This window comes from Micropterus dolomieu, unplaced genomic scaffold (assembly GCF_021292245.1).
Source record: "Micropterus dolomieu isolate WLL.071019.BEF.003 ecotype Adirondacks unplaced genomic scaffold, ASM2129224v1 contig_13842, whole genome shotgun sequence".
In the NCBI taxonomy this organism is placed as follows: domain Eukaryota; kingdom Metazoa; phylum Chordata; class Actinopteri; order Centrarchiformes; family Centrarchidae; genus Micropterus; species Micropterus dolomieu.
The window spans coordinates 14,257-41,026 of NW_025742828.1; the positions used below are offsets into that span (position 1 = coordinate 14,257).

A 26,770-nucleotide genomic window follows, 5' to 3' on the forward strand; every position below is an offset into this window, starting at 1 on the left:
CTGATATGAAAAGTGGCGTTTAGCGTGAATGTGACGAAGCTTTCAGTGTTACTGCTGAACTGGAGGAAGAGGAGAGGAGTGGAGGGCGGGATGAAGAAAAGAAGAAGAAGAGCGGGTGCATTAATTGGGAAGTAAAAAACAAACAAACAAAAAAACAAACACAATTCCCTCCTGTTTCCCCCCTGGTTCTATTATTGCAGAAGAGGAGGAGTTTAGTTTAAGACAGCGCTCGTAGAAAAAGTAGGAGTTCATAGTTTGTTAAGCCCGGTTGCTCATCTTGCAGGAGCTCGTTGACTGTTGTGTTCAGGTGCTCTCTGTTCATCAGAGTTCTGTTGAACACTCCTGAAAGAACTCCTCCTTCTGCCTGCCTGCCAAAATATTCTTCCTCTCCTCTCCCTTCTTTCCTTTCTTGCTTTCTGCCTCACCTTTCCTCTTTTCTTCTTCTATGCTTCCTCTCTCTCCTCTTCCTTCCCACCTCCCACTTACTTCTTCCTCTTATCTCTTCCCTTCTTACCTTCCTTACCAACAGACAGACAGACAGACAGACAGACAGAAGCATTCCTTCCAATCAGGAGTCGTGGTTTTGATCACATGCCTGTGGAGGACAGTCCCAGGCCGCCAGCTTTGCTCATGCAGGGTAAACCTTGAGCTCCGGATTTCGGGAAATCGTGCGTCACCACGCGGCCGTTCTCGCCTCCAAGACCTGATGCTCCTCCTCCTCCTCCTCCTCCTCCTCCTCCTCCTCCTCCATAACCACCCGCCGCCACGCCTCCCCCTCCTCCTACGCCCGCCACCCCGCCAAGGCTGGTGCTCATCATGGCGGCATCAATAAGCTCCTGCAAGACCGAGGAGAAGAGGAGCTTGTTTATGATTTAAAGACACATTGATTAACACATAGTGAAGTTTTGTCAATCCTGCAAGTTCTGAGGAGTCAGGTGTAGAGATCCATTAAGGTTTTAAGATTCAGTGGAATAAGTCCAGGTTGTTTTCACCGTTGTTTGGCAGGTGAATCTGTTTCAACCTGTCTCAGGTAAAAATAAAACTCTTCTTCCTCCACTCCAAATTTAGCTTCTTTGCACTTTCTCTCTCAGCCTTCACTAGTCTGGCATCAATAAAATCATCGAATCAGGAATCTGCCTTTTCAGAACACCTTGCTTGATGGATTTCCTGTTAAAATTGGAGCAAGACTTTTTTTCAGACTGCAGGTAAATCTGAGCAGACTGTCTGCACTGTAATTAACAAGTAATCATATCGGATTTGTGTGTCCAGACATCACCAACCTATCTGTGTGGGTTGTTGCGGTAACAACACAGGTGTTAGTAACCGCATACGCTGGTGAAGCGACTTTCCAACCCGGAAGTGTGAGAAATGGAGATCCATCATCACGCCCTCCAAACAACCACATGAGAGAGCATGCTAAGATACTCAAAAAGATAATTCTAACATGCTGAAGTTTCGCAGACATCATGATCACCATCGTCAGTTTCACATGCTAAATTTAGCTAATTGGCACTAAACACAAAGTGCAGCTGATTGCCTCAGACACTTTAAAAGAGCACAAGTCGTTTTTAAGAATCCAAAAGTTGTTTCAAATGAGAGTAAGTCAATGTAATTTGAGAGACATCTGCATATCTTTAAAAAGAGGTGAATTTGGGGAGCATTTGTAGTGAGGAACTGAAAATAAGTGGCACTCTTTGCAACAAATTTTATGAGGACAGGAGCCTGCACATTGGAGTATACAGAAAACTCCTACAAGGCAAGGTAAGTTTATTTGTATAGCACATTTCAACAACAAGGTAATTCAAAGTGCTTTACATAAAACATAAAAGCAACAGGGAAATATAAAAAAGTTTAAAAGCAACATAAAGAAATTGAAAAAATACACATGAAAAAAATAATAAAAGTTACAGTGCTGTGTACAATCAGGGTTAAAAGAGTTAAATGAAAAATAAAAACAGGCTGAGGGGTTGAGCAAATAATTGAGTTACAATTATTTTGAAAAGAGAATAAACAGAGAAGTTCACTTAATCTACTCTCTCTAGCTAGTCTGTACTTGGGTCCATAGCAATCTTTGGGTCCACTGAAACTCCAAAAACCCTCGGACACTACAGAGAAACCAGGACATGTCTGTGGTCCAGTTATACTCTGGACCCACCTGCACATTTACAGGTGGACAGAAGGTTCCTGCAAATCACTCAGGCGTGAGATTTAAGACCACTTCCTTCACTCTGATCAATCTCACTCATTATCTTTTCACTCAGTTACCTACTCATTTCTCACCTTGTAAATATTTAATTAAAAGCAATGGTAAAAAGCTAAAAACAAAGAAAAAGAAAACAGGACAGTAAAAGTTACAGTGCAGTGTAAGTTATCAATCTACTAGTTAAAGGCAGTGGTAAAAAGAAAAGTCTTCAGTCTTAATTTAAAAGGACTGAGTTTCAGCAGACCTGCAGTTATCTGGGAGTTTGTTCCAGATATACGGAGATAACTCCCTCGCCCCCAACAAACTGTTTATTCCTCAATAAACTCTCTTGATTAGTGAACTGTGATCTGTCTCTGTCATGCTTTTGGGTCCAGCTCTTATGTACACACATAACAATTTGTACTTTAGTACAGTACTTTAATAAATGTATTTAGTTACTGCCTTTTGTGCAGGCTTGATATTAATGCTAACAGTTGTTTAGTTTTGACTCTGGGGACAGAAAGCAGACCTGATCCCAGACGACCTGAGAGGTCTGGATGGTTTGTAACGAAGCAGAAGATCAGAAATGTATTTTGGCCCTAAACCATTTAGTGCTTTTTAAACTAACAGCAGGGTTTTAAAATCAATTATTTGACATAGAGGAAGCCAATGTAAAGACCTCAGAACTGGAGTGATGTGATCCACCTTTTTGGTCTTAGTGAGGACTCGAGCAGCTGAATCAGCTGCAGCTGTCTGATGGATTTCTTAGGGAGCCCTGTAAGGACACTGTTACAGCAGTCGAGTCGACTGAAGATAATCCTTGATATATTCTTCAGATGATAGTAGGCTGACTTTGTAATTGTCTTAATGTGGCTCCTCAAATTCAGGTCTGAGTCCATGACTACACCAAGATTTCTGGCTTGATTTGTGGTTCTTAACATTACAGATTGAAGTCGAGCGCTGACTTTCAATCGTTTCTCCCTGGCTCCAAAAACAACCTGTATATTGGGGAGACTAAACAACCACTACACAAACGCATGGCTCAACACAGAAGGGCCAACTCCTCAGGTCAAGACTCTGCAGTCTACTTACATCTGAAGGACAGAGGACACTCGTTTGAGGACCAGCAGGTGCACATTTTAGACAGAGAAGATGGATGGTTTGAAAGAGGTGTCAAGGAAGCATCTACACCAGGGTGGAGAAGCCGTCATTGAACAGAGGAGGGGGTCTACGCCACCACTTACCGTTAAACTTTGAATAATAGCCCGTGGTTTTATTTGCTAAAATCACTGAATTGACCCTGCCTATATTTGGGACAGGCCTTGACTTGAAACTACTATGAAACAGTTACTAATATAGTGGCAAATATGCATATGTTCATTTTTTTATTCATTCATTCTTGTCAAAGATATCCGCTGAACTGTTTAATAAACCAATCAATGTAAAGTATAGGGAGACGAAGCCCACATAGGTGATGACGACAGGACGCAGGTCTGTCATGTAAAGTCCTTCAGTGCGGTCGCAGAATTGTAGTGAAACCAAACCAAAACTAACCGAATGTATCAGAACATGAACTTTGCTTCGGACCTCAGTGCAGACTTTCAGGTGACAAAAAAGTCTGATCAGAATGGCATGTTGACACAAAGTGTAAAATGTTTTGAGATATATATATATATATATAGATATCAGCGGTTGCACAGAGCAACTAGGAAGGGTCTTGCTCAGGGACACATTGGTGTCTGACCGGGGTTTCAAACCCTGGTGTCTCACACCAAAGGCATGTGTCTTATCCACTGCACCGTCACCACCCACCAAGGTTTCTGTGAGTTAAGCTGTGAGCTACAACTTGAGTAGCCTATATTTGTTTACACTGGCAAATTGACAAATTAGCACCAATAAAAGTAGCTGAATTAGCTTTTAGCATTGGTGCACTGCATTATGTATGCAGTGCACCAATAGAGACAGACAACTATCTCTGGATTACTTCAATACTGAAGAAAACTTACAAACCTGATTCTTCTCAGGCAAGTTGGAGGAATAAGAAGCATCTTTGTTCCATGATTTCTAAGTGGAGTTATGGACGTTTATTCGCAATGGACATCAGAGATAATGATCCTCCTCTGGGAGCGTAAGTCACACTGAATCTAAAAATATGTGTATCTTGTCTATTTGTTGAGAAATGATGGATCTGGAAGAAAATCGCATCAATCAGCAGCCAAACTAGTTAGTTAAAAACTAGCAGTTTTTATTCCCCCGGCATGCACTTAGCACTTGTCCCTTTCACATAACAAAGTATCTTTGCCTCACAGTTTGTACACTATATTATATTGAACTGAATGTAAAGATGGTTCATCTGAAGGTTTTTGAACAAATAACCAAAGCTGTTTGGAAAGCACAGTCTTCAAGGAGTATACTACATGTGTGTCTTCAGTCCTCACCATTAGTGAGAACGGTAAAAGTTGTTTTTGAGTAGCAGAGTAAAGCTTTCTCTCTCTGTGTGTCTCCCCTCAGTGAAACTAATGATGTGGATCCAGAATTAATATCCTGTATCAGGCCTCTGAGGCTCCCACATCCCCTCGCTGTTTGCTGCCTGGCATCAACAGTCGTCAAGCAGATTGGTACAAATAAATCCCAGGTTTATTCGTTTACTGGAGTGGCTCTAACACTCACAACACCTCGGAGGCTGCGCTCCCACATCTGAACAACAAAGTCAAACACTTATCTCCTTCCTGCTTTCAGCAATCAGTTAACAGCTTATAATCTACCTGGGTCAACCTCTAAACACTGTAAACACTATGAGGAACTGTATCTCTCTCTTTAGTCTCTCCCCCATCACTCTCACTTTGATAGAGGATTTTGTTATGATTGTAAGTCAAAACACAACAGTACAGCATCTGTCTCTGCACGAACTTTATCGATGTTGTTGCCTGCGGGCGGAACAGCCACCTGTTAAAACATCAGACAACAGATTTGTGATTTTGTGCCCTAAACAACAACAAAAAAACTTTCCTAGAATAAATAGCAGGGTGCAAGATGTGCCGCAATGAAAATACTCTCTCTGCAATACCTTTTCAATTTGACATGTCATGGTGCTAAGATAGTTTCATACTGCATGTTATGCAGGATGACAAATAAATCATAATAGAAGTGTTTTACAGGAACAAAAGTGATGAGGACAATTTACCCAGGGATGAAATGAAACCAATGAGACCAAGTCAAGAAGGAAAATAAGACTAAGAGTCTACAGCCATGCCAGTGACTGTGGGAAACTGCACTAAACACAGCTGAGACCGATGGGAATGTAATTCCTTTTGCAGGTATTTGGCCATAAACCACAGTATTGAACAAATTGACCATTTGTTATGTTGCAGCATAAACAGAACAGCCATAAAACTTGGGGGGGGGGGAGAGGTGGAAGTGGCAGACACCAGAACAGTGACAAAGTTATAAATAATGTATCAGGAGAGAATGTATCATGGTATATTAATCTACTGACTACTAGTCCCAGGTGCAGTTCTCGTCCATACATGAATACATCTGCAGCAGGTAACTGCAGTGTAACCCTGCTCTGCACACCCCTCCATCTGCTCTGACTGATGAAATCCTCCACACATTTTGTATCACAGCAGCCTTCGGCAAGGGTTTTAAGTCTTTGTGCTCAGACGCACATGTGAAGTGAATAACAAAAGTCCAGCAAAGCTGAGAGTAACAGACTGGTGCCTCTGCTGTGGAGAAAACGGCTCTAATGACTTGTTTGTTCCTTTTGAGCAGCCTATCAAACTCTCAGTATTAACCGGCATAGTCTGTAATGAGGCGACCGCAGTTTCATTGCATACAGACGCCGGCGTTAAAGTGTGTCAGATAAGCTGAGTCCAGTTGATGCACTTTTAGATGGCACCAATGTTGGTGTTCCTGCCCTGTGGCTGCTGGAAGTCTGCTCTATAAAGAAGATCAAGCAACAGAAACTCAGGTCCAGAGCCTCACTTGAAATAAAGAGCTTCTCTGCTAATGTCACAAAAATCATTACACTTCTACATTAAATGAGACCCTTAAATCTACATTATGTGTTTGGCTAAAGTGGAAGGAGACACCTGATTGACTACAGATAATTTCCTTTCAAATAAAAATAAACAGTTTGTAAATGCAGGTTTAACAGTTTGCAAAACCTGCGCTGAGCTGAACTCAAAGATCTAAGACTTTCTCTATGTACACAAAAGGTCTATTTCTCACGGATATTGTTCACAAATCTGTCAAAATCTGTGTTAGTGAGCACTTCTCCTTTGCCGAGATAATCTATCCACCTCATAGGTGTACTATATCAGGATGCTGATCAGACAGCGTGAGTATTGCACAGGTGTGCCTTAAGCTGGCCACAATAAAAGGCCTTAAGCTGGCCACAATAAAAGGCTGTATTGGGGGGTCTGGAAACCAGTCAGTATCTGGTGTAACCACCATTTACCTCACACAGTGCAACACATCTCCTTCACATAGAGTTGATCAGGTTGTTGATTGTGGCCGATTGTGGAGTGTTGGTCCACTCCTCTTCAACGGCAATGTGAAGTTGCAGTCAGGTCGAGACCCCGATGAGGACGACGAGCATGCAGATGAGCTTCCCTGAGACGGTTCCTGACAGTTTGTGCAGAAATTCTTTGGTTATGCAAACCGATTGTTGCAGCAGCTGTCCGGGTGTCTGGTCTCAGACCATCTTGGAGGTGAAGATGCTGGATGTGAAGGTCCTGGGTTGGTGTGGTTACACGTGGTCTGCGGTTGTGAGGCCGGTTGGATGTACTGCCAAATTCTCTGAAAGGCCTTTGGAGACTGCTTATGGTAGAGAAATGAACAGCAACATGAACGGCAACAGCTCTGGTGGACATTCCTGCAGTCAGCACGCTCCCTCAAAACTTGTGCGTTGTGCTGTGTGATGGAACTGCACATTACGGAGTGGCCTTTTATTGTGGCCAGCCTAAGGCCTTTTATTGTGGCCAGCCTAAGGCCTTTTATTGTGGCCAGCCTAAGGCCTTTTATTGTGGCCAGCCTAAGGCACACCTGTGCAGTCCCCGTGCTGTCTGATCAGCATCTTGATATGCCACACCTGTGAGGTGGATGGATTATCTGGATGGAGAAGTGCTCACTAACACAGATTTTGACAGAGTTGTGAACAATATTTAAGCAAAATAGGCCTTAATGGGGGGAAAAACAAAAGTGTTGCCTTAATAATTTTGTTCAGTGTAAATATAACAAAACCAAATATGTTTTTGATGTTTAAATACATTTGTGGATTTTTATTATTTTATTTTATTTATTTAAAACAAGAAATATTTGTGTGTGCATCACAAATACATTTGTGAACCTTTATTTTTTGTGGATTTGTTTACATTTATATACAACAATAAAAATTTTTGTGTGCATTTTAAATGCACCTCCTCTCTGCCTGTAGTTCCTTGTCGAGCAGTGAGTGTCTTTAAAGTGATACGTACATTGATTTATCAATAATAACTAGAACACAGTAGCATAATATACATTATTCTGAAATGGGTCATTTTGCATAATAAGTACATTTACTTTTGGTGCTGTAACTATATTTTAATTCAAATACTTTTGTGCTTTCACTTCAATAAAGTCTTGAATGCAGGACTAGCACATCAGTTTACCTCGATATTTCTGGACACAATAGTCGTTGCATTAAATGTATTTGTATTCAGTATAATCCTGTGAACAAAGAACTGTGAAAAATGTGCATTACTAGCTTTCAGTGGCTCAGCTCATCAAACAGTCGAATCTGACCAAACTGGACTCACCTTCATTCTTCGCGACTCAATCCGAGACTTGTAGCAGAACTCGACCAGAGCCACGAGCATGGCCAGCCCCAGCCCGCCAATCAGGATGTAAAACACTCCCGCCACGTTGCTCAGACTGAGAGCGCTTGTCTTGTCCTGTCAGCGCAGAGAGGTGGTGTCAGGGACAACCAATCATGGTGCAGATGCCCATGATATCAGTATAGTTAGAGAAACTAGAACTAGAACCACCCTTGTAGCTAAAAAAGAACAAATATCTTTCTAACTAACAAGACACTGTTAGAGACTGTGATGAAAGGGGCAACATGTGACGATGTCTGACTAAGAACTGAAATAAATATTTATTTACATGAATACTTAAAGGGGCACTCCACTGATTTTACATACTAAGATCAGTTTATCATCACCCTGCGCAGACAATGTTCACTGACTCACAATCGGAGCACTTCTTTGGCTTTGATCTGCATGAACTACTGCGTAAGAAAATATCTTGTTCTTCAGTTAAGTCAAGTCAAGTTAAGTCAAGGTTGAGTAGATAATAAACTTCAGGGAGAAGATTATTACGACTCCCAAGGTGCGTTTCAGCAAGAAACATCCTGTCACCTAGTGTTATTGTAATATGTAATTATTACGTGTTCTGCTAACTGCTTGCTAAAGGTTACGCTGTTGTGAAAACCAATAACACAAACTACATCCAAAAATGTATTTTCTTTTCTGAGTTGGATTCACAAAATCAATCACACGGTTTTGAAATTGGTATCCCTCTGATTCACACCTCTCACCGGCTTCTTCTCCTTAGCTGCAGTGGCCACTGGCTCATGGGTGTTGTAGTATTTAGAGCCATCTGCCATTAAATTTCTCAGAAAAGAAATTGAGAAATAAATTGGAACTGGCAGTCATAAGACATATGATTGTTACAGTATTCGGGAGAGTCCCGTGTTTCTATGTTAAGTAATCCAGTATCAAAAAGTTTAAACTGGATATTCAAATTTAAATTGGAACACAGAATGGGGACAAACAAATGCTATACAGGTGCATTCTGGGAAATGTATTATCCAGAATGTTGGGAACTTGACCCACACTACAGACTAAGAGTTGTATAAATTTTGATTTGATAAGCTGTCTCTTGTGAGTCTCCCAACTTTATGGAAGCCATACCAAATTGGTGAAGTACCCCTTTAATTTTCATCTCTTACCAAGGGTAAAATGACCTTTTCCATTGCCTCAAATCACAGCCTTTGGCAATCCATATTTATATACATGCAACTTCATGCCAAAAAATGCAAACAGAATAAGGGAAAACTAAGAAAATCTATCTATAGAGACTACGTTGTTAATTCATTGACTTTAAAGCCGCCGATATACTTGCTTTTTAACAATGCATAGGCGTAGATTGGCGGCGGCGACGCAAACAGCGTTGTACTTGCCTGCGTACTTTTAATGTGCCTGGAGGATTAAACCTGAATCCACTAGGGGGCAGATCAGGGCCGGATCATCCCTGGCCGACACCGGATTATCTTCCTTGACAACTTCCGAATTTGCACAACGTAAACAAACCAAAAATAGCGACACTCGCAGAAGTTATGATTTTAATGAGACATCAGAACGATCTTGGTACTTGTGGACCAGCTCCAGGAGTTTTATTGTAAACATCCCGCCGTAAATCTCCTTTTTTAAAGTCTGCAGCTGACCTTCTTCTTCTTCTGCGTTTAATGGCGGTTGGCAAACCAACTGCGTACGGCCACCACCTGGGCTGGTGTGTGGAACAGGAGAGTGCTGCTGACCTGCCGGTCAGATCAACATCCTGCCCCCACGTTCATGTGCTGAACTGCATCTCGCGGACGCATAGCGTTAATTTCTGGAGACGTGCACAACCTACACTCCAAAGCAGGATACGCGTGACAGCCATCTGGCGTTTTTGAACGCATAGTTAAAAGCAAGTATATGCAGGGCTTTAAAAACTTACTTAATCTACCTAGTTCACATTTCAGCTTTGCTGTTTCACAACTAAACCACAGTAACTGTATATTCAGTATGAATAAAAAACAGTGATATCTCTGCTGTTCATCACAGTCCAGTATCATTTCTGTCTCCTCAACTCGTTTACTTTTTAAATCCTTTGAAAACATGACTTTAAAAAAAACAGAATTTGATTGGTTGTTCAGCACTTGTTTCTCATGACATAAGTTGTTGCGTGTTCTTCTGTCACATGCATCCCTTGGTTTTGGTGGGTGTGACTTATCTTTCACATCCAATAGCATGCAGTCTGTTAACAAAAAACAGAAGGAAAAAGCACTCATAATGGCCTTGCCTCTCTTCAACAGGAAGTGCTGTGAATAGGGTGAGAGCCTATCAGGGGGCTTTCCTCTCCAAACAGTCATGTTAACCTCAGCCAATCAGCTTCTGTGAAATTATACTAAAATCCACTTTAAAGTCAGACTGAAATCATGTTACACTTCTTCTCTTTATTTTCAATATTAGTGTTAACTCAAAATCACATCAGTTGAGAAAACATAAAGGAACATGAGATAATTAATATTCATCAACATATTGTCCAGGCTATTTTACTTGTCCACACTGATGCTGACAACTTTGAAATTGTTATGTAGATTCTGTCCAGCTTATTATTTTATACAAATTAATCCAAAGCAAAGAAAAGTTTCTTCTCTTTCTTCCTCCACATTTCTTTGGAAAATAACACAATTATGAATTAGTGACACCATATGGGGAAGGGTTCAGTTGGATGGACAGAAAGTTGCTCTCAGCACAGGATCTTTTTGTGGTCATGAAAATTGCACCAACATAAAATACTGATTTAAGTTCCTAGCTGCTAACTGATGCTTCAGGACGTGTTTTCAGTAGAAATGCTGTGATTAGTGAATTTGCTCCTGGAGACGAAGTAAATCCTGGTAAATTTTACACATTGATTTCAATTTGTGGAATTTGATGCACAAATTTGTACTATTGACCAAAAAAGCTGTCTTGCAAGTGCTGTCCTTTGAGTGAAAGGAGAGTAGATTGGCAGTGGAGTATTATTAAGTACTCTGTGAACTAAATGTCAAGGGGAGTAAACAGCCAAGTACAGAGAAAGTAAAGATTAGCCATTTTGACTGATGGGGGCTAAAATGCTCCTGGCTTGTTAGTATTTCAACTATGGTTCAACTATTAGAGAAGTATATATAGTTTACAGTGGATTTTGAAATTGAAGGTGAGCATATATCTTTCTGAGTTCAAGTTATTATTAAAGATTTTTCTATAGTTAAAAATGCATTTTGATGTGTGCACAACCTCAATTTTTCTCCAAAAATATACAACAGAATGACTTTAAATGGTTGCAGTCAAGGACATTACATTACATTAGACAGGATTACATGGGAAATGTCAACAAACCTGCTAAAATAAGTAAATCTGATTAGTGACATGTAGTACAGTGCACGTAAACGTGCTTTCCAATTTCTGGTGCAATCTGATCTTTTTTCCCTGTGATCCTGGTTTCTTCTGCAGAGGAGGTTTTGCTGGTGGCAAAGAGTCAGTGGAGATTTGGGAAAAATGTATTTGCATTAGTGTGGCCGTTCCCTAATATCTTTGTGGTTGTGTTTTTTACCAACGTACTCACTAATGTGAAAAACTCACTGACCAATGTTTTTCACATTATTGCAGTTTCAGTCTGACTTTTAAGTATTTTCTCCCCACTAACGACGGATGAACGTTTTCTCCCATTTGTTAGTCAGGCCTGTCACACAGCGAGTTCGGAGGAAACAGGAGGTACATGACAGATTGGAGACAAAAACATCCGTGATTGTGTGTGTACGAGAGGGCAGAGAGAGGAGGGGTGGTAAAGCTGTGGTCAGTAGCTTCAATTTCATCAGCTGTTGGTTAGCAGCCATAAACAGAAAGAGAGGGAGGTAGAGAATCATAGGGTGACTGCGAGAGAGAGAGACAGGGAAATACAAGAAAATATATTTTGCAGTTCTGAAAATCTGACTTTTTACATCTGACATTTATGTAAAAAAAAATCTGTCTATATCATTGAGCTTCTCTTCTGGGCCAGATTTTGCATGCTGACGCAGAAGTGCTTCTTCCACCTTTAGGACAAAAAGTTTGCCTAAAAACTAAAAAGTTTTTTTTTTTTTTAAACTCCAGGATATTGCACAACCACCAAGATGGTCTAAAAATACACATGTAAATGTGGCACCCAAAGGCAGTCAGGATTTGCGATTAAAAGTGATGTAAAAAGTCACATTATTCAGAGCCCCTCGTCTGTCTTTCTGTCTTTCTGTCTGCAGCTGCTTCCAGCGAACTGTGCTGACCACAGAATATTCTGGAGAACAGAAGGAAGGCTGAGCAGAGAAAAGCCTCTGAAGAAATCTACTGATCTGGAGACATGAAAACCCCTTATCTCCAAAAAGTCTACTTTGTCAGAATTGGCAAAAGCCCGGCTCATTTTCAAAAATCAATTTGCATAAATTTGTCTGACTACAGAGTTTGGAACAACTTTCTTTGGGAACTAAGTTTATAAAATATACTCAGCATGTAAGCAAGTGTGGACAGCTACTGAGTACAAACTGAAATCATGAGGTTTTCACGTACCAAATGTGTTCATGTTTGATTGACTTATCCTCCAGTTCTTCAGAATGGTCAGCTGAGCAGCAGTGTTACACTCTAAAAACAAAAAGCTCTTAAATAAACCAAAATATGTTCACTGATTGTGATCACAAAGGCAGATATTTGTGCTAGCACGTGCTGAATTTGTATTTCAAACTTTGACATTATGTTTTGAAGTTAAAGGAAAAGAGAAATACTGATATTTGCTTTCCTGCTGAGAGTTAGATTCAACGATCAATACCACTCATGTCTGCACTGTAAATACAGCCAGTTAGCTTAGCATAAAGACTGGAAACAGGGAAACAGCTGCCCTGGCTCTGTTCAAAAGTAACAAAATCCATCTGCCAGCATCTCTAAAGCTCACAAATTCACATATTAGATCTTGTTTGTTTAATCCAACAATGTCTTTCTGGGACCAGTAACTCACAAAAGTCTTGTCCAAATATTGTCACTTCAGGTTCCAGAAAGAAGATGGCAATGGCTAAAATGCAACACTCGAGGGTTCAAAAAGCTAGTCCACAAACCTATGGGTGGGGTTACAATGGCTATGTCCACTTCCATGGTCCACAGTAAAAACTGCAGCTTTTATTTATTTTTTGTTAAAATAGAATATGGCTTGAGCTTATTTCTAAAAAATTGCACTGGATGTACATTGCACATCCTTGTTTAAACACTAGATGTCGGTGTCGTCTTGAACAACTACTTGACCAAGAAAACATTTACCTCAGTTGATTAAACATGGCAAAACTGAAACCACAACCCCTGACTTCTAATATTTTTCTGCATAAGGCCCACAATCAAAAAAACTTTGGCTACAGTGTTAAACAATTAAAACATTTTGAGCTTTAGAAATGCTGGTACACGGATACTAAGAAAATGACGAACAATGAAGAAAAACTTCCAATTAGCATTAATTGAAAAAGCATAAACATACATGCTTCTACAACCCATTCTCACTCTCCGACTCGTCACATATGGACGCATGGTCAAGATGGGAGTCAGTTTGTGACGCACAGGGGATCCCTATAGCAACATAGTTCAACGCACTGGGGGAAGTCCTGTAGCGTCAGCTTGTGACGGTAAAGGTAGCTATATGATATTTAACAGAAAAGACTGAGTAAGGAGGTGGTTGCGGTGGATGGAGGGCCAGAACCCCGACTTTGAACCAGGAGACTGGGGTTTGTGTCCAGTGTGAAGCAGAAAGTCAACATTTAATATTCTTATTGAAGTTATGTAAATTGTACGTAAGTTATGCAAGTGACGTTAGTTAACTTACGCATTAACTGATGAACGTAGTTATTTTAACCCAAACCATGATCTTTTCCTAACCTTAACCAAGAACTTTTTGTGCCTAAACCTAACCAAATTGCAAAGCTTCACAACTTTAATAACATGCTGTCTGAAAATGTTTCGAAACGCTAGCGTTTTATTTTGAAAGTCTAACTGGACGTTGCATAATTGTTGTTGCTAAACATTGCTAACTTGACCGCGGATCCCTAAATGCCTAAAAATTATGCTAAAGGGGTACCCAGGGCGTTGCCCAAGGGCCTCGACCAAGCGTCACTATGTGACGAGTCAGGAGTGAGAATGAGTTGTCGTCTACCATACTTAGAAAAACATCATATCTGCAAGAAACTTTTTTTTCTTTTCAGAGTGTACCTGCTGAATTGGGATTTTGGGGTGTGGGTCTGATGGGGGTAAGGAGGGGTGGGGTAAACCAACACATGACCTCGGGACCAACCGAGCGACCTCAAGAACTGACCTTTCTGCCGGAGTCCTTGTGTCCACACTCCCCCTTGTCATACCACCACTTGTTTTTCAACTTGTCTAAGATGGCTTGTTCATTGAGCTTCAGTACTGCTAGGTTTACTGGGATTCTTCACAGAACCATGTGAGGAAGGGAGGGGGAGGGGGGTTGGGAATAACATAAATAACATTATGCACCTCCATGTTATCTTATGTTATTGTTCAGCTGCAGCAGCAGCACCGATTTTAGCAAAACTGGCATTTGCAGTAAAGATGCTTTGGAACGCTACAGAGAACACCTCAACAACAACAGAAAGAAAAACAAACAAAAAACAGGTACAATCACACAAAGTATTTGGTAAATGTCAGCGTCAAAGTGATATGTATTAATACTCCATCTAGCTTGGTTTTGCCTGACTCCCTACGTGCAAGATGTGTATTACTATATCACTTTGGGTAACCGGCAAGAGCTGAAAACACTCTGGGATCTTTGGGTTTACTGAGCAAACAGTCTACTGTTCAAAAAACAAGTAAACATATAAACTATATTTTGAGGTGGAGAGAAGCTGAAGGATTGCTGTAGTTTAACATTTTTGGGGGGGGGCGGAGTCAAAAGTGTCCCTAAACAAGGAACTGACTTCAGAGGTAAAATGACCAGAGGGGGTATTTTACTAAGCTGGCTAACTGGGTAATCCTGGTTTCAGTTAGCTTGGCTTAGTTTCTCCTTTCCTGTACATGTGCCTGACATCATATTGACCATATACCTATAAAATATAAATATACCTAAACCAGTGTCCAACCTTCATTTCCCCAGAACATGGTTTATTTAAGTCAAACTCTGAAACTGACATACTTAAGAGCAGAAAAGGGCTCTCGCATTTAATACAATTATGCTGTTTGTTTTGATTAGTGAAGAAAAACTTCCAAATCTTGTCAAATAAAGTGAGAGGAGATGATTTCATATTGCAAATTTACATGACGCAAATTTGGTGGAACCTGTCCCCAGTTGTAGATCTCTGAATAACCGTCCACATCTTTAATTTATTCACCCCTGATTTGAGGAAGAATCAAAGATTGTTGACACCAGCTTGCTACCTAGCTCACCTGTTACTGATTGAATTTGGCAATCCAGAAAATTACCTCGTTCCCAAACCACCAGTGTTTTTAGAGCATTTTCTGTATTACATTATGTCCAAAACATGTCCACGTGATAAAGAATACATCATAGATCAGCCTTGATTATAACCGTAACAAGAACGCATACTAGATCATGCTTGATTGTATTTATTTTTGGATAAAGACTATTGTTTTTCTCTCTGTCAGGATCATTTTGATAATAAACCGCATCTGTTCTTTAAGTCCTGTCTTGCTTTCTAGGCTTTCTAAGTGTTTTTTGTAAAACACCCCCTGGATCAGAAGGTATCTGAGATGTCAGATATTTTCCTCTAAGAGTGAATCATTCTGATGGATCAAATAACCTCCTACAGAACCAGTGTTACTACGACTGTGAAAGACACCAAACACTAGGTTCCAGTATTTTTTTCAGTGGTGCCATCCAGAGTGTTTAATGCTTGTTAATTAAGTTGTGGGTTGTTGCCGGTTACCCCCGTGTACCATTGCCTGTCGTTACCCGTTGGGGTTACGGTGATCTGACCTTGGAGTCCCCTCCCCCGGTGCCGCACTCTCCCTTGTCATACCACCATCTGTTTTTCAATTTGTCCAACAGGCCCTGCTCGTTCAGTTTTAACACTGCCAAGTTAACAGGGTTTCTACGGGAATGATAGTAATGAGGGATAAAAGGGAACTAGGTGTTAATGAGCAGAGGATTGCCATAGTGAAGATAGCAACATCATTACATGTATCCACTTATGACAGGCATGTTTTTATTGGTGTTATCGTAAAATGAATGGTTCTTTAGAAGACAGGCTACCTTTCAACCCAGACCTTCTTAGAATGTTGTTCCATACCATTTAGAGACGTGCACATCACATCAACATACCTTTAGTGTGAAAGCTGCAGCCATTCAACTCTCTTTTTAAAAATCGCAAATGTTACCGACGATACTTATATATGTTCTAGAGAAGCAGTCACAAGCCACGCTTCCATTCTTGCGTCCAGTCAGATTGTAGCAAAAAGAAAGGAAAGGAAATCTTAGTTTGCGAGCCTCTTACTTAATGGTCTGACTGGTGACAGTCCACTGTGAGCCGCCACATTTTAAAAAAGAAGACCAATCGTATTCATCATTGTAAGAAACAATTGCCCCATGACAATACCAATGTATGATTCATAGACAAAACTTTAGTTCACGGAGAGCACTAAGGTTGCACTCTGATTAGCATCAGCTGCTTCATTCAAGCTTCACCATCACTGGCTCATACTTCAGCCGTTTGACTTAGTAATATTAAATTATATTCATGCAGCCTGACAGCCCTTTAGTTGCTTTGTTAGGTGATTTGTCTTCAATTCATATTTCACTCACACACAAACCTTTCCTTCTTGTATCCTTAACACTTGCCAAAAAGGTCATCCTTTTTAAACTGGAAACACAAATATCAATTCACACTGGTTCAATCTTCTCACTGAACATTCGTCACTGGAAAAACTTACAGCAATTTGGTAATTTATAGTGTGCTGTTTTGTCCCTCCCACTCCCCCAAACGCACTTAGTATAATATGTATGTATGTGTATGTTGTTGTTTTATGTTGATATATAGATATATATAAAATATACTGCGGGTCCTGCGGTAGCGCTGATCAGATGGAGTCAACAAACGAAGTTGAAAAGAAGATTAAAGTGAGCGTATGCAGCTGCTCACCGAGAATGTACTGCGAGGGCCTGACTTGAACCGGTGACCTCAGGTACGGGAGGTAGACATGCAGACGACAAGGCTCAAGTCCGTGGCCACTGGCGGCGGGTGCCAGTGCGTGTCTTAAGGTGTCGGGAGTGAGGTTTACTCACTGCACAGCCTCGCTGGATTCCGTCACACGATCTTACAAGACCAAAACAAGGCAAGTCTGAAATTTGGAAAACTTCTCAATTCTTACTGACAAAAATGAATGCAATGATTTATGTCGGTTTTTCTGACCGTTTAGCATAGCCCAAACATTTGTGTCCCTCTTTTACTCATGTCAACACACATGTTGCGGGAGCGGGCGGTAATGGTCACAAAATCAACGGGAGCGGGCGGATCTGGAGCTCTCCTTTCTGCCAAATCTAACTGTACAAGCATTTGCTATACATAGTCAGTTCCTCAGGCATTCCTGTACTAAATTTATATCAATGATACCAGTGTCAGCTCCTGCAACAGGCTTGGGGTGGTTCTCAGAGGCGAGGAGCTGGGGATTGTGACTCCCATAGTCAGGGAACATCCTGAAAGAGCATCTTGGAACCATTACTTTGTGGTCTCACCAGCAGAAACGTTACAGGCAAGTGTTAAGTGTAATGCCTGTTGGCAGAGGATTTGGTTCAAGGCAGATTCGGTCAGTATGGACCTGGCAGTGATAACCAGTTTATTGTTACCTTTCTCGGGGTGGAAACACCTATTGAGTGAAGATGAAAGGTAGATAATTGGCCCACAGTACTCCAATCCAAAGAACTTTGACTACCCAGACTCTTTTCAATATAGGGAATTGCTGACCTCAACTGGATATCATTCATCATTCTCTACACTTGGGAGTAAGAGCCGTGGCACTGGCTGCAAGTAATGCAGGCTTTGGACTCAACTGTGGTGGAGAAGATGGCACTGAGCAATATAAAGCTTTCAATTTAAAATGTAATATTGGCTGACGAAGTGAGAAAATTACATTGAGGATCCAAGAAGTGAGGTGTCAGAGTGGAGGACTTTGATGATTCGGGAGGACGTCTGAATTCAATCACTGCTACTTCACAGTCATAGAAGCCATTTCAGAAGAATCCTAGAAAGAATTTCTCTTGGAAGTTTTCCTTTGGACAGGTCCCAAGCACGACAGACTGATAGGACATCCATGGGTAAAAACGTAGATATGCTCCCAACTTGCCTAGAATCTAATGGGAATCCTCCGGGAGGAGCTGGGTGGAGTTGTTTGGGACAAAAACATTGGGGCTACTCTGCTTGACTGTGACGTGTGAATGGATTCATGGATGGCAAAATTGCTCCACTGGCTTGTGTTGTGCCCAGTGACTATGCTGTATATTACTTAAGGATCGTACTACCATTTTAGTATGGTCTGGGTTGAAAAGCAGCAAACCTCAACTTGCATTAATTTCCATTCATTACCTGATAAATAAAGGAGGAACAACAGTCAGATGTTTGGACATTAATGCCACGTGGAATATAAAATGCATGTTGGGATAACAAGTTCAGGTGTAGTGAAGGGAAAGTCATTTGCCAAATTGTATTTTGCACTTGTGTTAATTTCCTACTGTGTAGTATTTGCTTACAAAATACACGAATACCAACAAGTTGCCTGTTGTTCCCCTTTGCATACCATTGATGATCAACACTACAGAGTAGCATAAGGTAGCAGTGATGTTTGAAAATTAAAATGATCAGTGATGAGTCAACCAGAAGTACTTCGTTTGAAGGGACAATAGAATTAATGTAATGAGAGCGACACCAAAAGAAGAGTTTTGTTGTGTAAAGACAATCGAGAACAACACTGTCCTAATACTTGTGAAAATGAAGCATGTGTCATTTTAAAAATGAAAATACTATGTTTTTTTCTTGACACAATTGAAGTTGCCATTAAACTTTGGTCAGAATGGTGGTTGGCCATACTAGTGCAGTATTCCTTACCTAGTTATTATCTCAGTCAGGTCTTTCGGTTCAGCATCAATGCTACAAAGCCATTTGCTGTCAATCAGTGACCAATTAACGGGCTTATATTTCACCTGCTTCTGGTTCATCTCATCTGGACTATAAATATTTAAATGTTATTAAACATTATAAAACCTATTCCAAAGTGTTCAGTGTTTAGGCAGTGCTACTCATTTGTTTTAATCAATCAACCAAACACTTTGAAAAGACGTAAAGAATGTCATTTTGGAACAATACTCTTCAAATGATCCACTTAGAACAATAGCATAGTCACTGTAAGTCTTCTGAAACGGCAGATACAGCAGCAACATGAGCAGAAATCATCAAGTTGGATGGAACTTGTAAACGATGAAATGGAGTAGTTGACTTGATGTTGTCAGCTGTTAGGAATGATAGCCGGTCAACCCAGAGCCAGAGTCTGTTCAAAGAACCCCTGAGCTAATCATTATGATATGTAAAGGTGATTTTCCGACATGTTCAACATTCAAGCGGTTTAACGCAAATACGTTGCTAGGCAACTGATAACGACACCTCCTTGTTCTTTTATCAAAATTGAAATTCACAAAATTGAATGATTTTGTGCTTCCGCATCTACAGTTAAAGGCACATGAATAACACTGGTGAATGACTTCTGTGGCTGCGCTTTTTATTTTATAGGTCAGTAGAAATTACAATACATGAACTGTAAAGCTCTTAGACATGTTCACCTATTAATTTTCTTTACACAAACCTAAAACTGTTTTACTACGAAGGCAGAATGTCAAGCCAATTTGCGTAGCAATGATTGATATTGTTGGAGCCTACACACACACACACACACACACACACACACACACACACACACACACACACACACACACTTTTTAGTGATTAATTTCATAACATACACATTCTAACATTCAGCATGCACTAATCTCATCTTTGGAGAAATTTCCTTTCTCCGACTCTGGGTTGTCTTTAAAATGCTGATGTGGAGCAGAAAGAATGAGAACAAGTAATGTAACACGATGTTCTCTCACAGAACATCTGATAAAAATGTGGACAAAGTCCACTGATGTCTGAAACAAAGAAAGGGGAGATAAATGTGACATTCAAATGCTGCTGTCAGGTAAAAATAAAATATCCAGTTTTGATGATATTCATGTTCAACTGAGCTAAGACTGTTGTTTTTATTTTTATTTTGGTTATTAGCTCTTAGAGACAGTTATCTTATGGCCAGGAAAACAAAGCCAATACCTAGTAAGTGAAAACTTCATCTTCAATAAACCAACAATTCATTCTTCCACTATGTAATATATATTTTGATCACAATAAATTAGTCAAACAACATCTGCATCTCCCATTTTTTGCCTTGAATCAGACAAAGAGAAGGAGGGAAAAATATACATTCATTCTTCCTCACGGGTTATGGTTAGGATTTCTTAGATTTATGTCTTCTGGGGTGTTGCTGACTTAGATGGTTGTTGGTCTTACAGCTGGTTGTATTAGGCCCTGTGTCCACCAAAGTGTTTTTTTTCCTGAGGCCAGCGTCTTTTTTCAGTTCATTGCAATGAGAGCACCGAGCATTAAAGTAAAAACACTAGCAGCACGACGAGGCACTGAGCGTCTATTGCACACTGGGCGCTTAGCGTTATTTTCGGTCAACTTTGGGTGAAACCAAGTCCTTATAGGCAAGTCCTGCCACTCGGCAGCCGTCTTGGCAACGCCGCTGGGCAGCTTTTTCAGACTAACAAAACCAGGCTCCTGTCTGAATGAATGGAGCGAGAGCCAGAACTGCACTTTCACTGGTCACCGGGACATAAAAACTACATGAATAGAGTCTGCAGTTAAATCTAATAAAGATCGCTGAAAAGGTTTGACAACTTCGCCCCACAATAAGGTTTGAAAAGCGACCGGTTAAAACAGACCGTTACGAACCACACGACTGGCTGAAATACGATTCCCGCTTTGGCTGTTAAAAGCAGACGATTGGCTTTCTAGCGGGAGGGGCGCGATAACCGCCATCTTTGCCGTTACAGGCTTTCCCTATAGAGTTGTACTGAGGATGTGATTGAGTGGCGCGTCTCCTCTATAAGACGCAGCGCTCGCCACTGTCACTTTTTACCCAGCAGTCCAAACTCAACACCAAGCTCTCACCCATCTCAGCTCTCGAACGAAACAACGTGCCTACTTCGCTGAGGTGTTTCCTCGGCCGCAACACCTCATGAACCCCTTGCTTTACTTTTTTCAGCCTTCGCTTAATGCAGAGCAAGTAGGCCGATTTTTACATCCAGTAAAATTAGATATCCTGCAACCAAAGCGTCTCAGCTGACAAAAATGCTGCGCCTCCAAAGCGCACCCTAGCACTCCCAGCTAGTAATTATCATCATCTTATTTAATTCAGTAGATTATTTTAGTAACTATACGCTGAATTAAACTATCAACCAAACAAACATGTGGATGAGGCTCACCAACATTTTGTTTTTAATGCAAGGTTTTATCTGACAGCAGCAATACTCATAGACAGACAGACAGACAGACAGACAGATAGATAGATCAGTATGGTGGTGATTGTAGAGGCAGAGAGACAGGCAGGTAGGCATGTCAGACAGGCATAACACAAGACATAACAACAGACAGATAAGCAGGCCGACAGATCAGGAACAGGCAGACAGACTGAAACACTAAGACAGACAGACAAACACACATATTGACAAAGACAAACAAAAGAGAGAGAGAGACAAGACAGACAGAGAGACAGATTAAGAGACTGACAGTCGGACAGACAGACAGACTGACAGACAAACACACAGACAGTAAACAAATCTAAAACCCAAATCTGACAGACTGTTCTGTGAGGGTCAGGTTAGTTTTCATGTATACAAATTATTGAGGGTAAAAAGAAATTATGAAGTTTGTTTCCTCTCTAAAAACTGGATGTACACTGCACAGTGGTGCTCTGATGTCCTCATCAAACAACTCCGGTTTTCTGAGAAAATGTCCTGTGGGTCGATGCATTACTGCTGCAGAGGTGGGACCAAGTCATTGTTTTTTAAGTCTCTGGTAAAAGTCTTCTTGACCAAAAGCCCCAGAACAAGTCATAACAAGTCATAATGCATTTACATACATTGCTATTTTAATACGTGGTCTAAGCACAGTTATAGTTCTTATTTTAACAACGTAACTGTTTCCACATAATTATTGTCCCATGGTAATTACTCAAGTACTGTACTTAGGATAAAACAATTATCGGTTTAATGATAAACCATTCCCGACCGTTATTATTACACACTTTAATTACCATGATAACCGCGTTCGGTTCCTGCACTATTATATACTCACGGTAAATACTGTCCAGCATCAACCAAAGTTAGCGAGACTACAACGAGGACCACAATGGAAATAAGTTTGTAATTTTCTTGTGTTATCCTCGACAGTTCTGATAAATGTATAAATGTATAATGTCACTGTGATGGAATCTTGTTATGCATTTATTTTTGTTTCTTTCTAATGAATCAAATCAAATCAAAAAGTCTCCCAGAAGCAGGCGACGTATGTTGTACGCAATGTGGGTTTGTTTGGGTTGGCAGAGGACAGCGCTGCAGATATTTTTCAGTCACTCTGAAGTCTGGTCGTATTTTAGTTTTTATGAGAGCGCTGAGGGAAACTTAAAGAAGAAAATGACCTTTCAGTGAACGCAGGATGAGTGAACTTTTAGCTTTGGTTGGTCTGTTTGACTTGCTAACAGCTTGTAAACTGGCGCTTTCAGCTCTTGCGTTGCGTGCGTTGTGTGTCTGCAGACTGTTTTCGTCCACTGCACACAAGCGGGAAGCTTCCGGTCTGAGACGTGAATCCAATGCGGAAGTCCCTTAATCCTGTATTCTATTGAACGGCCAGCAGGGGGCGACTCTTCTGGTTGCAAACAGAAGTCTGGCTCCATTAGAAATAATGGTAAAATATTTCTGCTTCTCAGCTGATTTATTCCCTCAGTAAACTCTTTCCTGACGAGTTTATGGTCTCAGTCGCTAGTTTCAAGTCTTCTTCAACACAGCATGATGTTCATTTAGTAAATTATGGTCCCATTTAGAGGAACAGAGACCAGGAAGCAGGGGAGGCTTAAGGTGGGATTATCTATGATTGACAAGTAGTTATCATGGTGAGTTATCATATTGGCTATTCACTTTTTCTGGTGAGTACACTTAGTTTTAAGACCTGTTAAAATGACAGTTAACGTGAATTACAGATGCACCTAGCTAAGCAAGCTAGCTAGCTCCACAAACGGCCATTAGCTCCACCGTCTCGTCCAAATATGGTCACGTCCGGTGCTGGTTTGCTGGTTGCAAAAAATCAACATGGCGGCGCCCTATCAGCCAAACTTGAGGCTTCAAAACGGCGGTCCACCAATTAAAGGGTGAAGTCATGATGACTACGTCCACTTCTTATATACAGTCTATGACTGCACATGACAACACGATACGCTGTTTAGTCAACCAAACAGCATATCTTGTTCATTTTAAATCCAGCAGCTGTCAAATTAATTGTAAAAGTGTCAGAACAGGAGAAACGCTGCAGACTGCTCTGTAATTATGCTCATTGCAGTAACTATCACTGTTTTCTAAAGACTTGTTTTCATATTTTCAAATTTAACAATACCGTGATAATACTGATAACCGTGATAATTTTGGTAACTATAATCGTGATATGAAATTTTCATACCTAACTCTACTTTTACTGTACTTCAGTTTTGGAGGGCCTGTCCTCCAGGTTGGGAACCAAACTGTAAAGTAGTTAAAACTTGCTCCACCTTGAGCAGCTACAACAGTAAAATGCTGCTTACACATTAATGCATCAGTATTACTGATAATAATCTCAGTCAGTCACAGGAGACATTTTTCTACATACTGAGTACTTAATTTTGTTGATAATACTTAAGTATATTTTACATTTAAGCAAGATTTTGAATGTAGCACATTTACTTGTTTTTTTTTTTTTTATAGTGTTGTTCTGGTACTTTTGCTTACCATGAGCAATGTATTGATGACCTGGATCAACCGAATCGGTGGACACCTCTGGGTAGAATTCATTTGATATGCTCATAGCTGGTCTGACCGGCCAAATTTCACATAAAAACAGACAAAACAGGACACCAACATGAAGCCCACACTGACCCCTGTCCAGAGATTCAGAGTGTACCTGAGGGCCGATCCTTTGGGTGTGGCCACTCCGTAGCCTTTAGAGTCCAGGTTGCCTCCTACTTTCATGGTGTCGCAGGGTTTCCTCTGCTCAATGTACTCATTCATGGAGGATTCCAGCAGGTAGGCGTACTTTCCCTTAGACTTTCTGACTCTACTCACGCCCTCATTAGTATTCTTGACAAACACTGAAGGGTCTGCGCTCCGCATGTACGACCACATCTTCTCAAAAACTGCTATCTTTGATCGCTAAACAAGGAACAGACAGTAAACACAAAAAAGATTATCAGGGTAAAATTAGTGAGCATGCTATTGGGGATGTAGGACAACCTTTTAACTTGCAGCTGCCTTTGACTGCAACTTCTAGAAATGTATGTGACAAGTTTATATAATTCAAAGATTTTCTGAAACAAAAGCAAAAGCACAGGCCTGAAGAAATTCAAAGAATACAGCGCTTTAATTGTTTTTTACGGAATAACAGCAGGTTCTGGCAGACCAAAATTAACAAGAACAATGTGTCCTCACCCTGAAGAACTCTTTGGTGGAGCCTCCGTCCAGGGTACCGTAGGCGATCTCTGTCTGCTTGGCCAGGTCCTCTGCACTCTCTATGGGGGAGACCATTCTCTCCACAGTGAGGAAAGCTGCCAGGTTGGCTGTATAGGAGGAGATTATGATGAGGGTGAAAAACCACCAAACCCCTCCTACGATTCGACCTGAGAGAGACCTGGAGAGAACGAGGAGGGTGGGAAGGAGAAGACAGATGAAGCCTAAGCTCGATTTCTTTACTGTTATTTACCCATGATGGTCTCACTGAGAAACACTGTGTTCACACTCACATAGTTATGAAGCTGCCCAGTACAATCTGATTTGTCGGCCACTGAGAAGCTCCACAGGAGCACTTGGGGATTAAGGGCCTTGCTTCAGGGTACCACAGAGGTGGTAATGACGGAGGGCCGAGAGCCACTCAAACTTTCTGGGAATTGAACACGCACCCTTCTGGCCACAAGCCCCTCCATGACCTCTCTTACCTGGAGGCTTTTAGGCATATTAATAACGTTCATGGTCTTTTCAACATGTGCTATTGCTTCAAAAATAGATTCTGTATATGCTTCCACTTGTCTCTAGTATGCATATGATACACAACTTTATATTTCACTGACTCCTGATAACATTAACTACTTATACTCATTGTTCAACTGCTTTAAGGATATTGGCCTCTGGATGTCACAAAACCTCGAGGTCTGTCCTAACCTCTTACCACCAACTCTCAAGGTTCAGCTTTATATTTATTATCAAGCGGGAAGCTTCTGGTCAGAGACCTGAATCCAATGCGGAAGTCCCTTAAACCTGCATTTGCATTGCAGGGGGCGACTCTTCTGGTTGCAAACAGAAGTCTGGGTCCATTAGAAATAATGGTAAAATATTTTTGCTTCTCAGCTGATTTATTCCCTCAGTAAACACTTTCCTGATGAGTTTCTGGTCTCAGTCGCTAGTTTCAAGTCTTCTTCAACACAGCATGATGTTCATTTAGTAAATTATGGTCCCATTTAGAGGAACAGAGACCAGGAAGCAGGGGAGGCTTTAGGGCGGGGCTACCTTGTGATTGACAAGTCACTACCATGGCGACCTATCATTCGGCTAGAATGACTCATACCCACGGCACTGTGTAAATTTAACCTGCGGCGTTGAAAAAGCTTATTAGGAGTCGGCTGTTCACTTTCTCTTGTGAGTATGTTTAGTTTTAAGACTGTTGTTCACTAGACAAACTTATCAGCCCTGTTAAAATGAAAGTTAACGTGAATTACAGATGCACCTAGCTAAGCAAGCTAGCTAGCTCCACAAACGACCATTAGCTCCACCGTCTCGTCCAAATATGGCCACGCCTGGTGCCGCTGGTTGCAAAAAATCAACAGGCGGCGCCCTATCGGCCAAAGTCGAGGCTTCAAAACGGCGGTCCACAAACCAATGGGTGATGTCACGATGACTACGTCCACTTCTTATATACAGTCTGTGTTCGAAACGGAAGGCAGTTGCCTCGCTGCCTCGATACCGTAATAGACAGCTTCAAGTGAAGGCAGCTCTGTTTACATTAGTTTTGAACAGCCTTCTAGGGCAGCACTTACGGCAACGTGTGACGTCAGCTAACTAGCTACTGAAAAGTCAAACGGCTAACAGACGCCTCATACATAAATTATACTGAACAAACTTGGTTGGTTACAGTCACGGGCTACTATGATAGTTCAGTGTTTAGTTTTCGCTAGCTTTTCAAAAATCGAAGCGAGGAAACTACTAAAAACATTTATTTTTGTACAAACTCGACTTGTTTGTCCGCCATCTTGACCAGTTTTCGAAAGCTACAGCGGCCACAGCCGCGCTGCTTTATGGGTAATAGTCAGCATCAAGTCGCCTTCAAAACTGGCCGTTACTGGAGCAGCTTGAAGGCGTCTCAGGAGACAGGAAGAGATCGTTCAAGCC

The 26,770-nt window shown here is 41.1% G+C and overlaps 1 protein-coding gene across 1 annotated transcript; it reads right to left on the reverse strand.

Annotated features, from left to right (window-relative positions):
- Positions 1–587: 587 nt before the first annotated feature.
- LOC123966626 (glutamate receptor 1-like) lies at positions 588–26,630 on the reverse strand. The gene is made up of 6 exons (XM_046042768.1): positions 26,611–26,630; positions 24,821–25,019; positions 24,297–24,544; positions 15,983–16,097; positions 7,981–8,115; positions 588–836 (listed from the first exon to the last, which is right to left on the reverse strand). Exons 1-6 carry the CDS (start codon positions 26,628–26,630, stop codon positions 588–590), a joined length of 966 nt encoding a protein of 321 aa, XP_045898724.1.
- Between the last annotated feature and the right edge of the window lie 140 nt (positions 26,631–26,770).

Coding starts and splice junctions, on each gene's coding strand:
- LOC123966626 (XM_046042768.1), bottom strand. CDS start 26,630: ATGGCGGACAAACAAGTCGA. Junction 25,020..26,610: donor ATGGCGGACAAACAAGTCGA/GTTTGTACAAAA, acceptor CGTTCTCTCCAG/GTCTCTCTCAGGTCGAATCG. Junction 24,545..24,820: donor CCACCAAAGAGTTCTTCAGG/GTGAGGACACAT, acceptor TTCCTTGTTTAG/CGATCAAAGATAGCAGTTTT.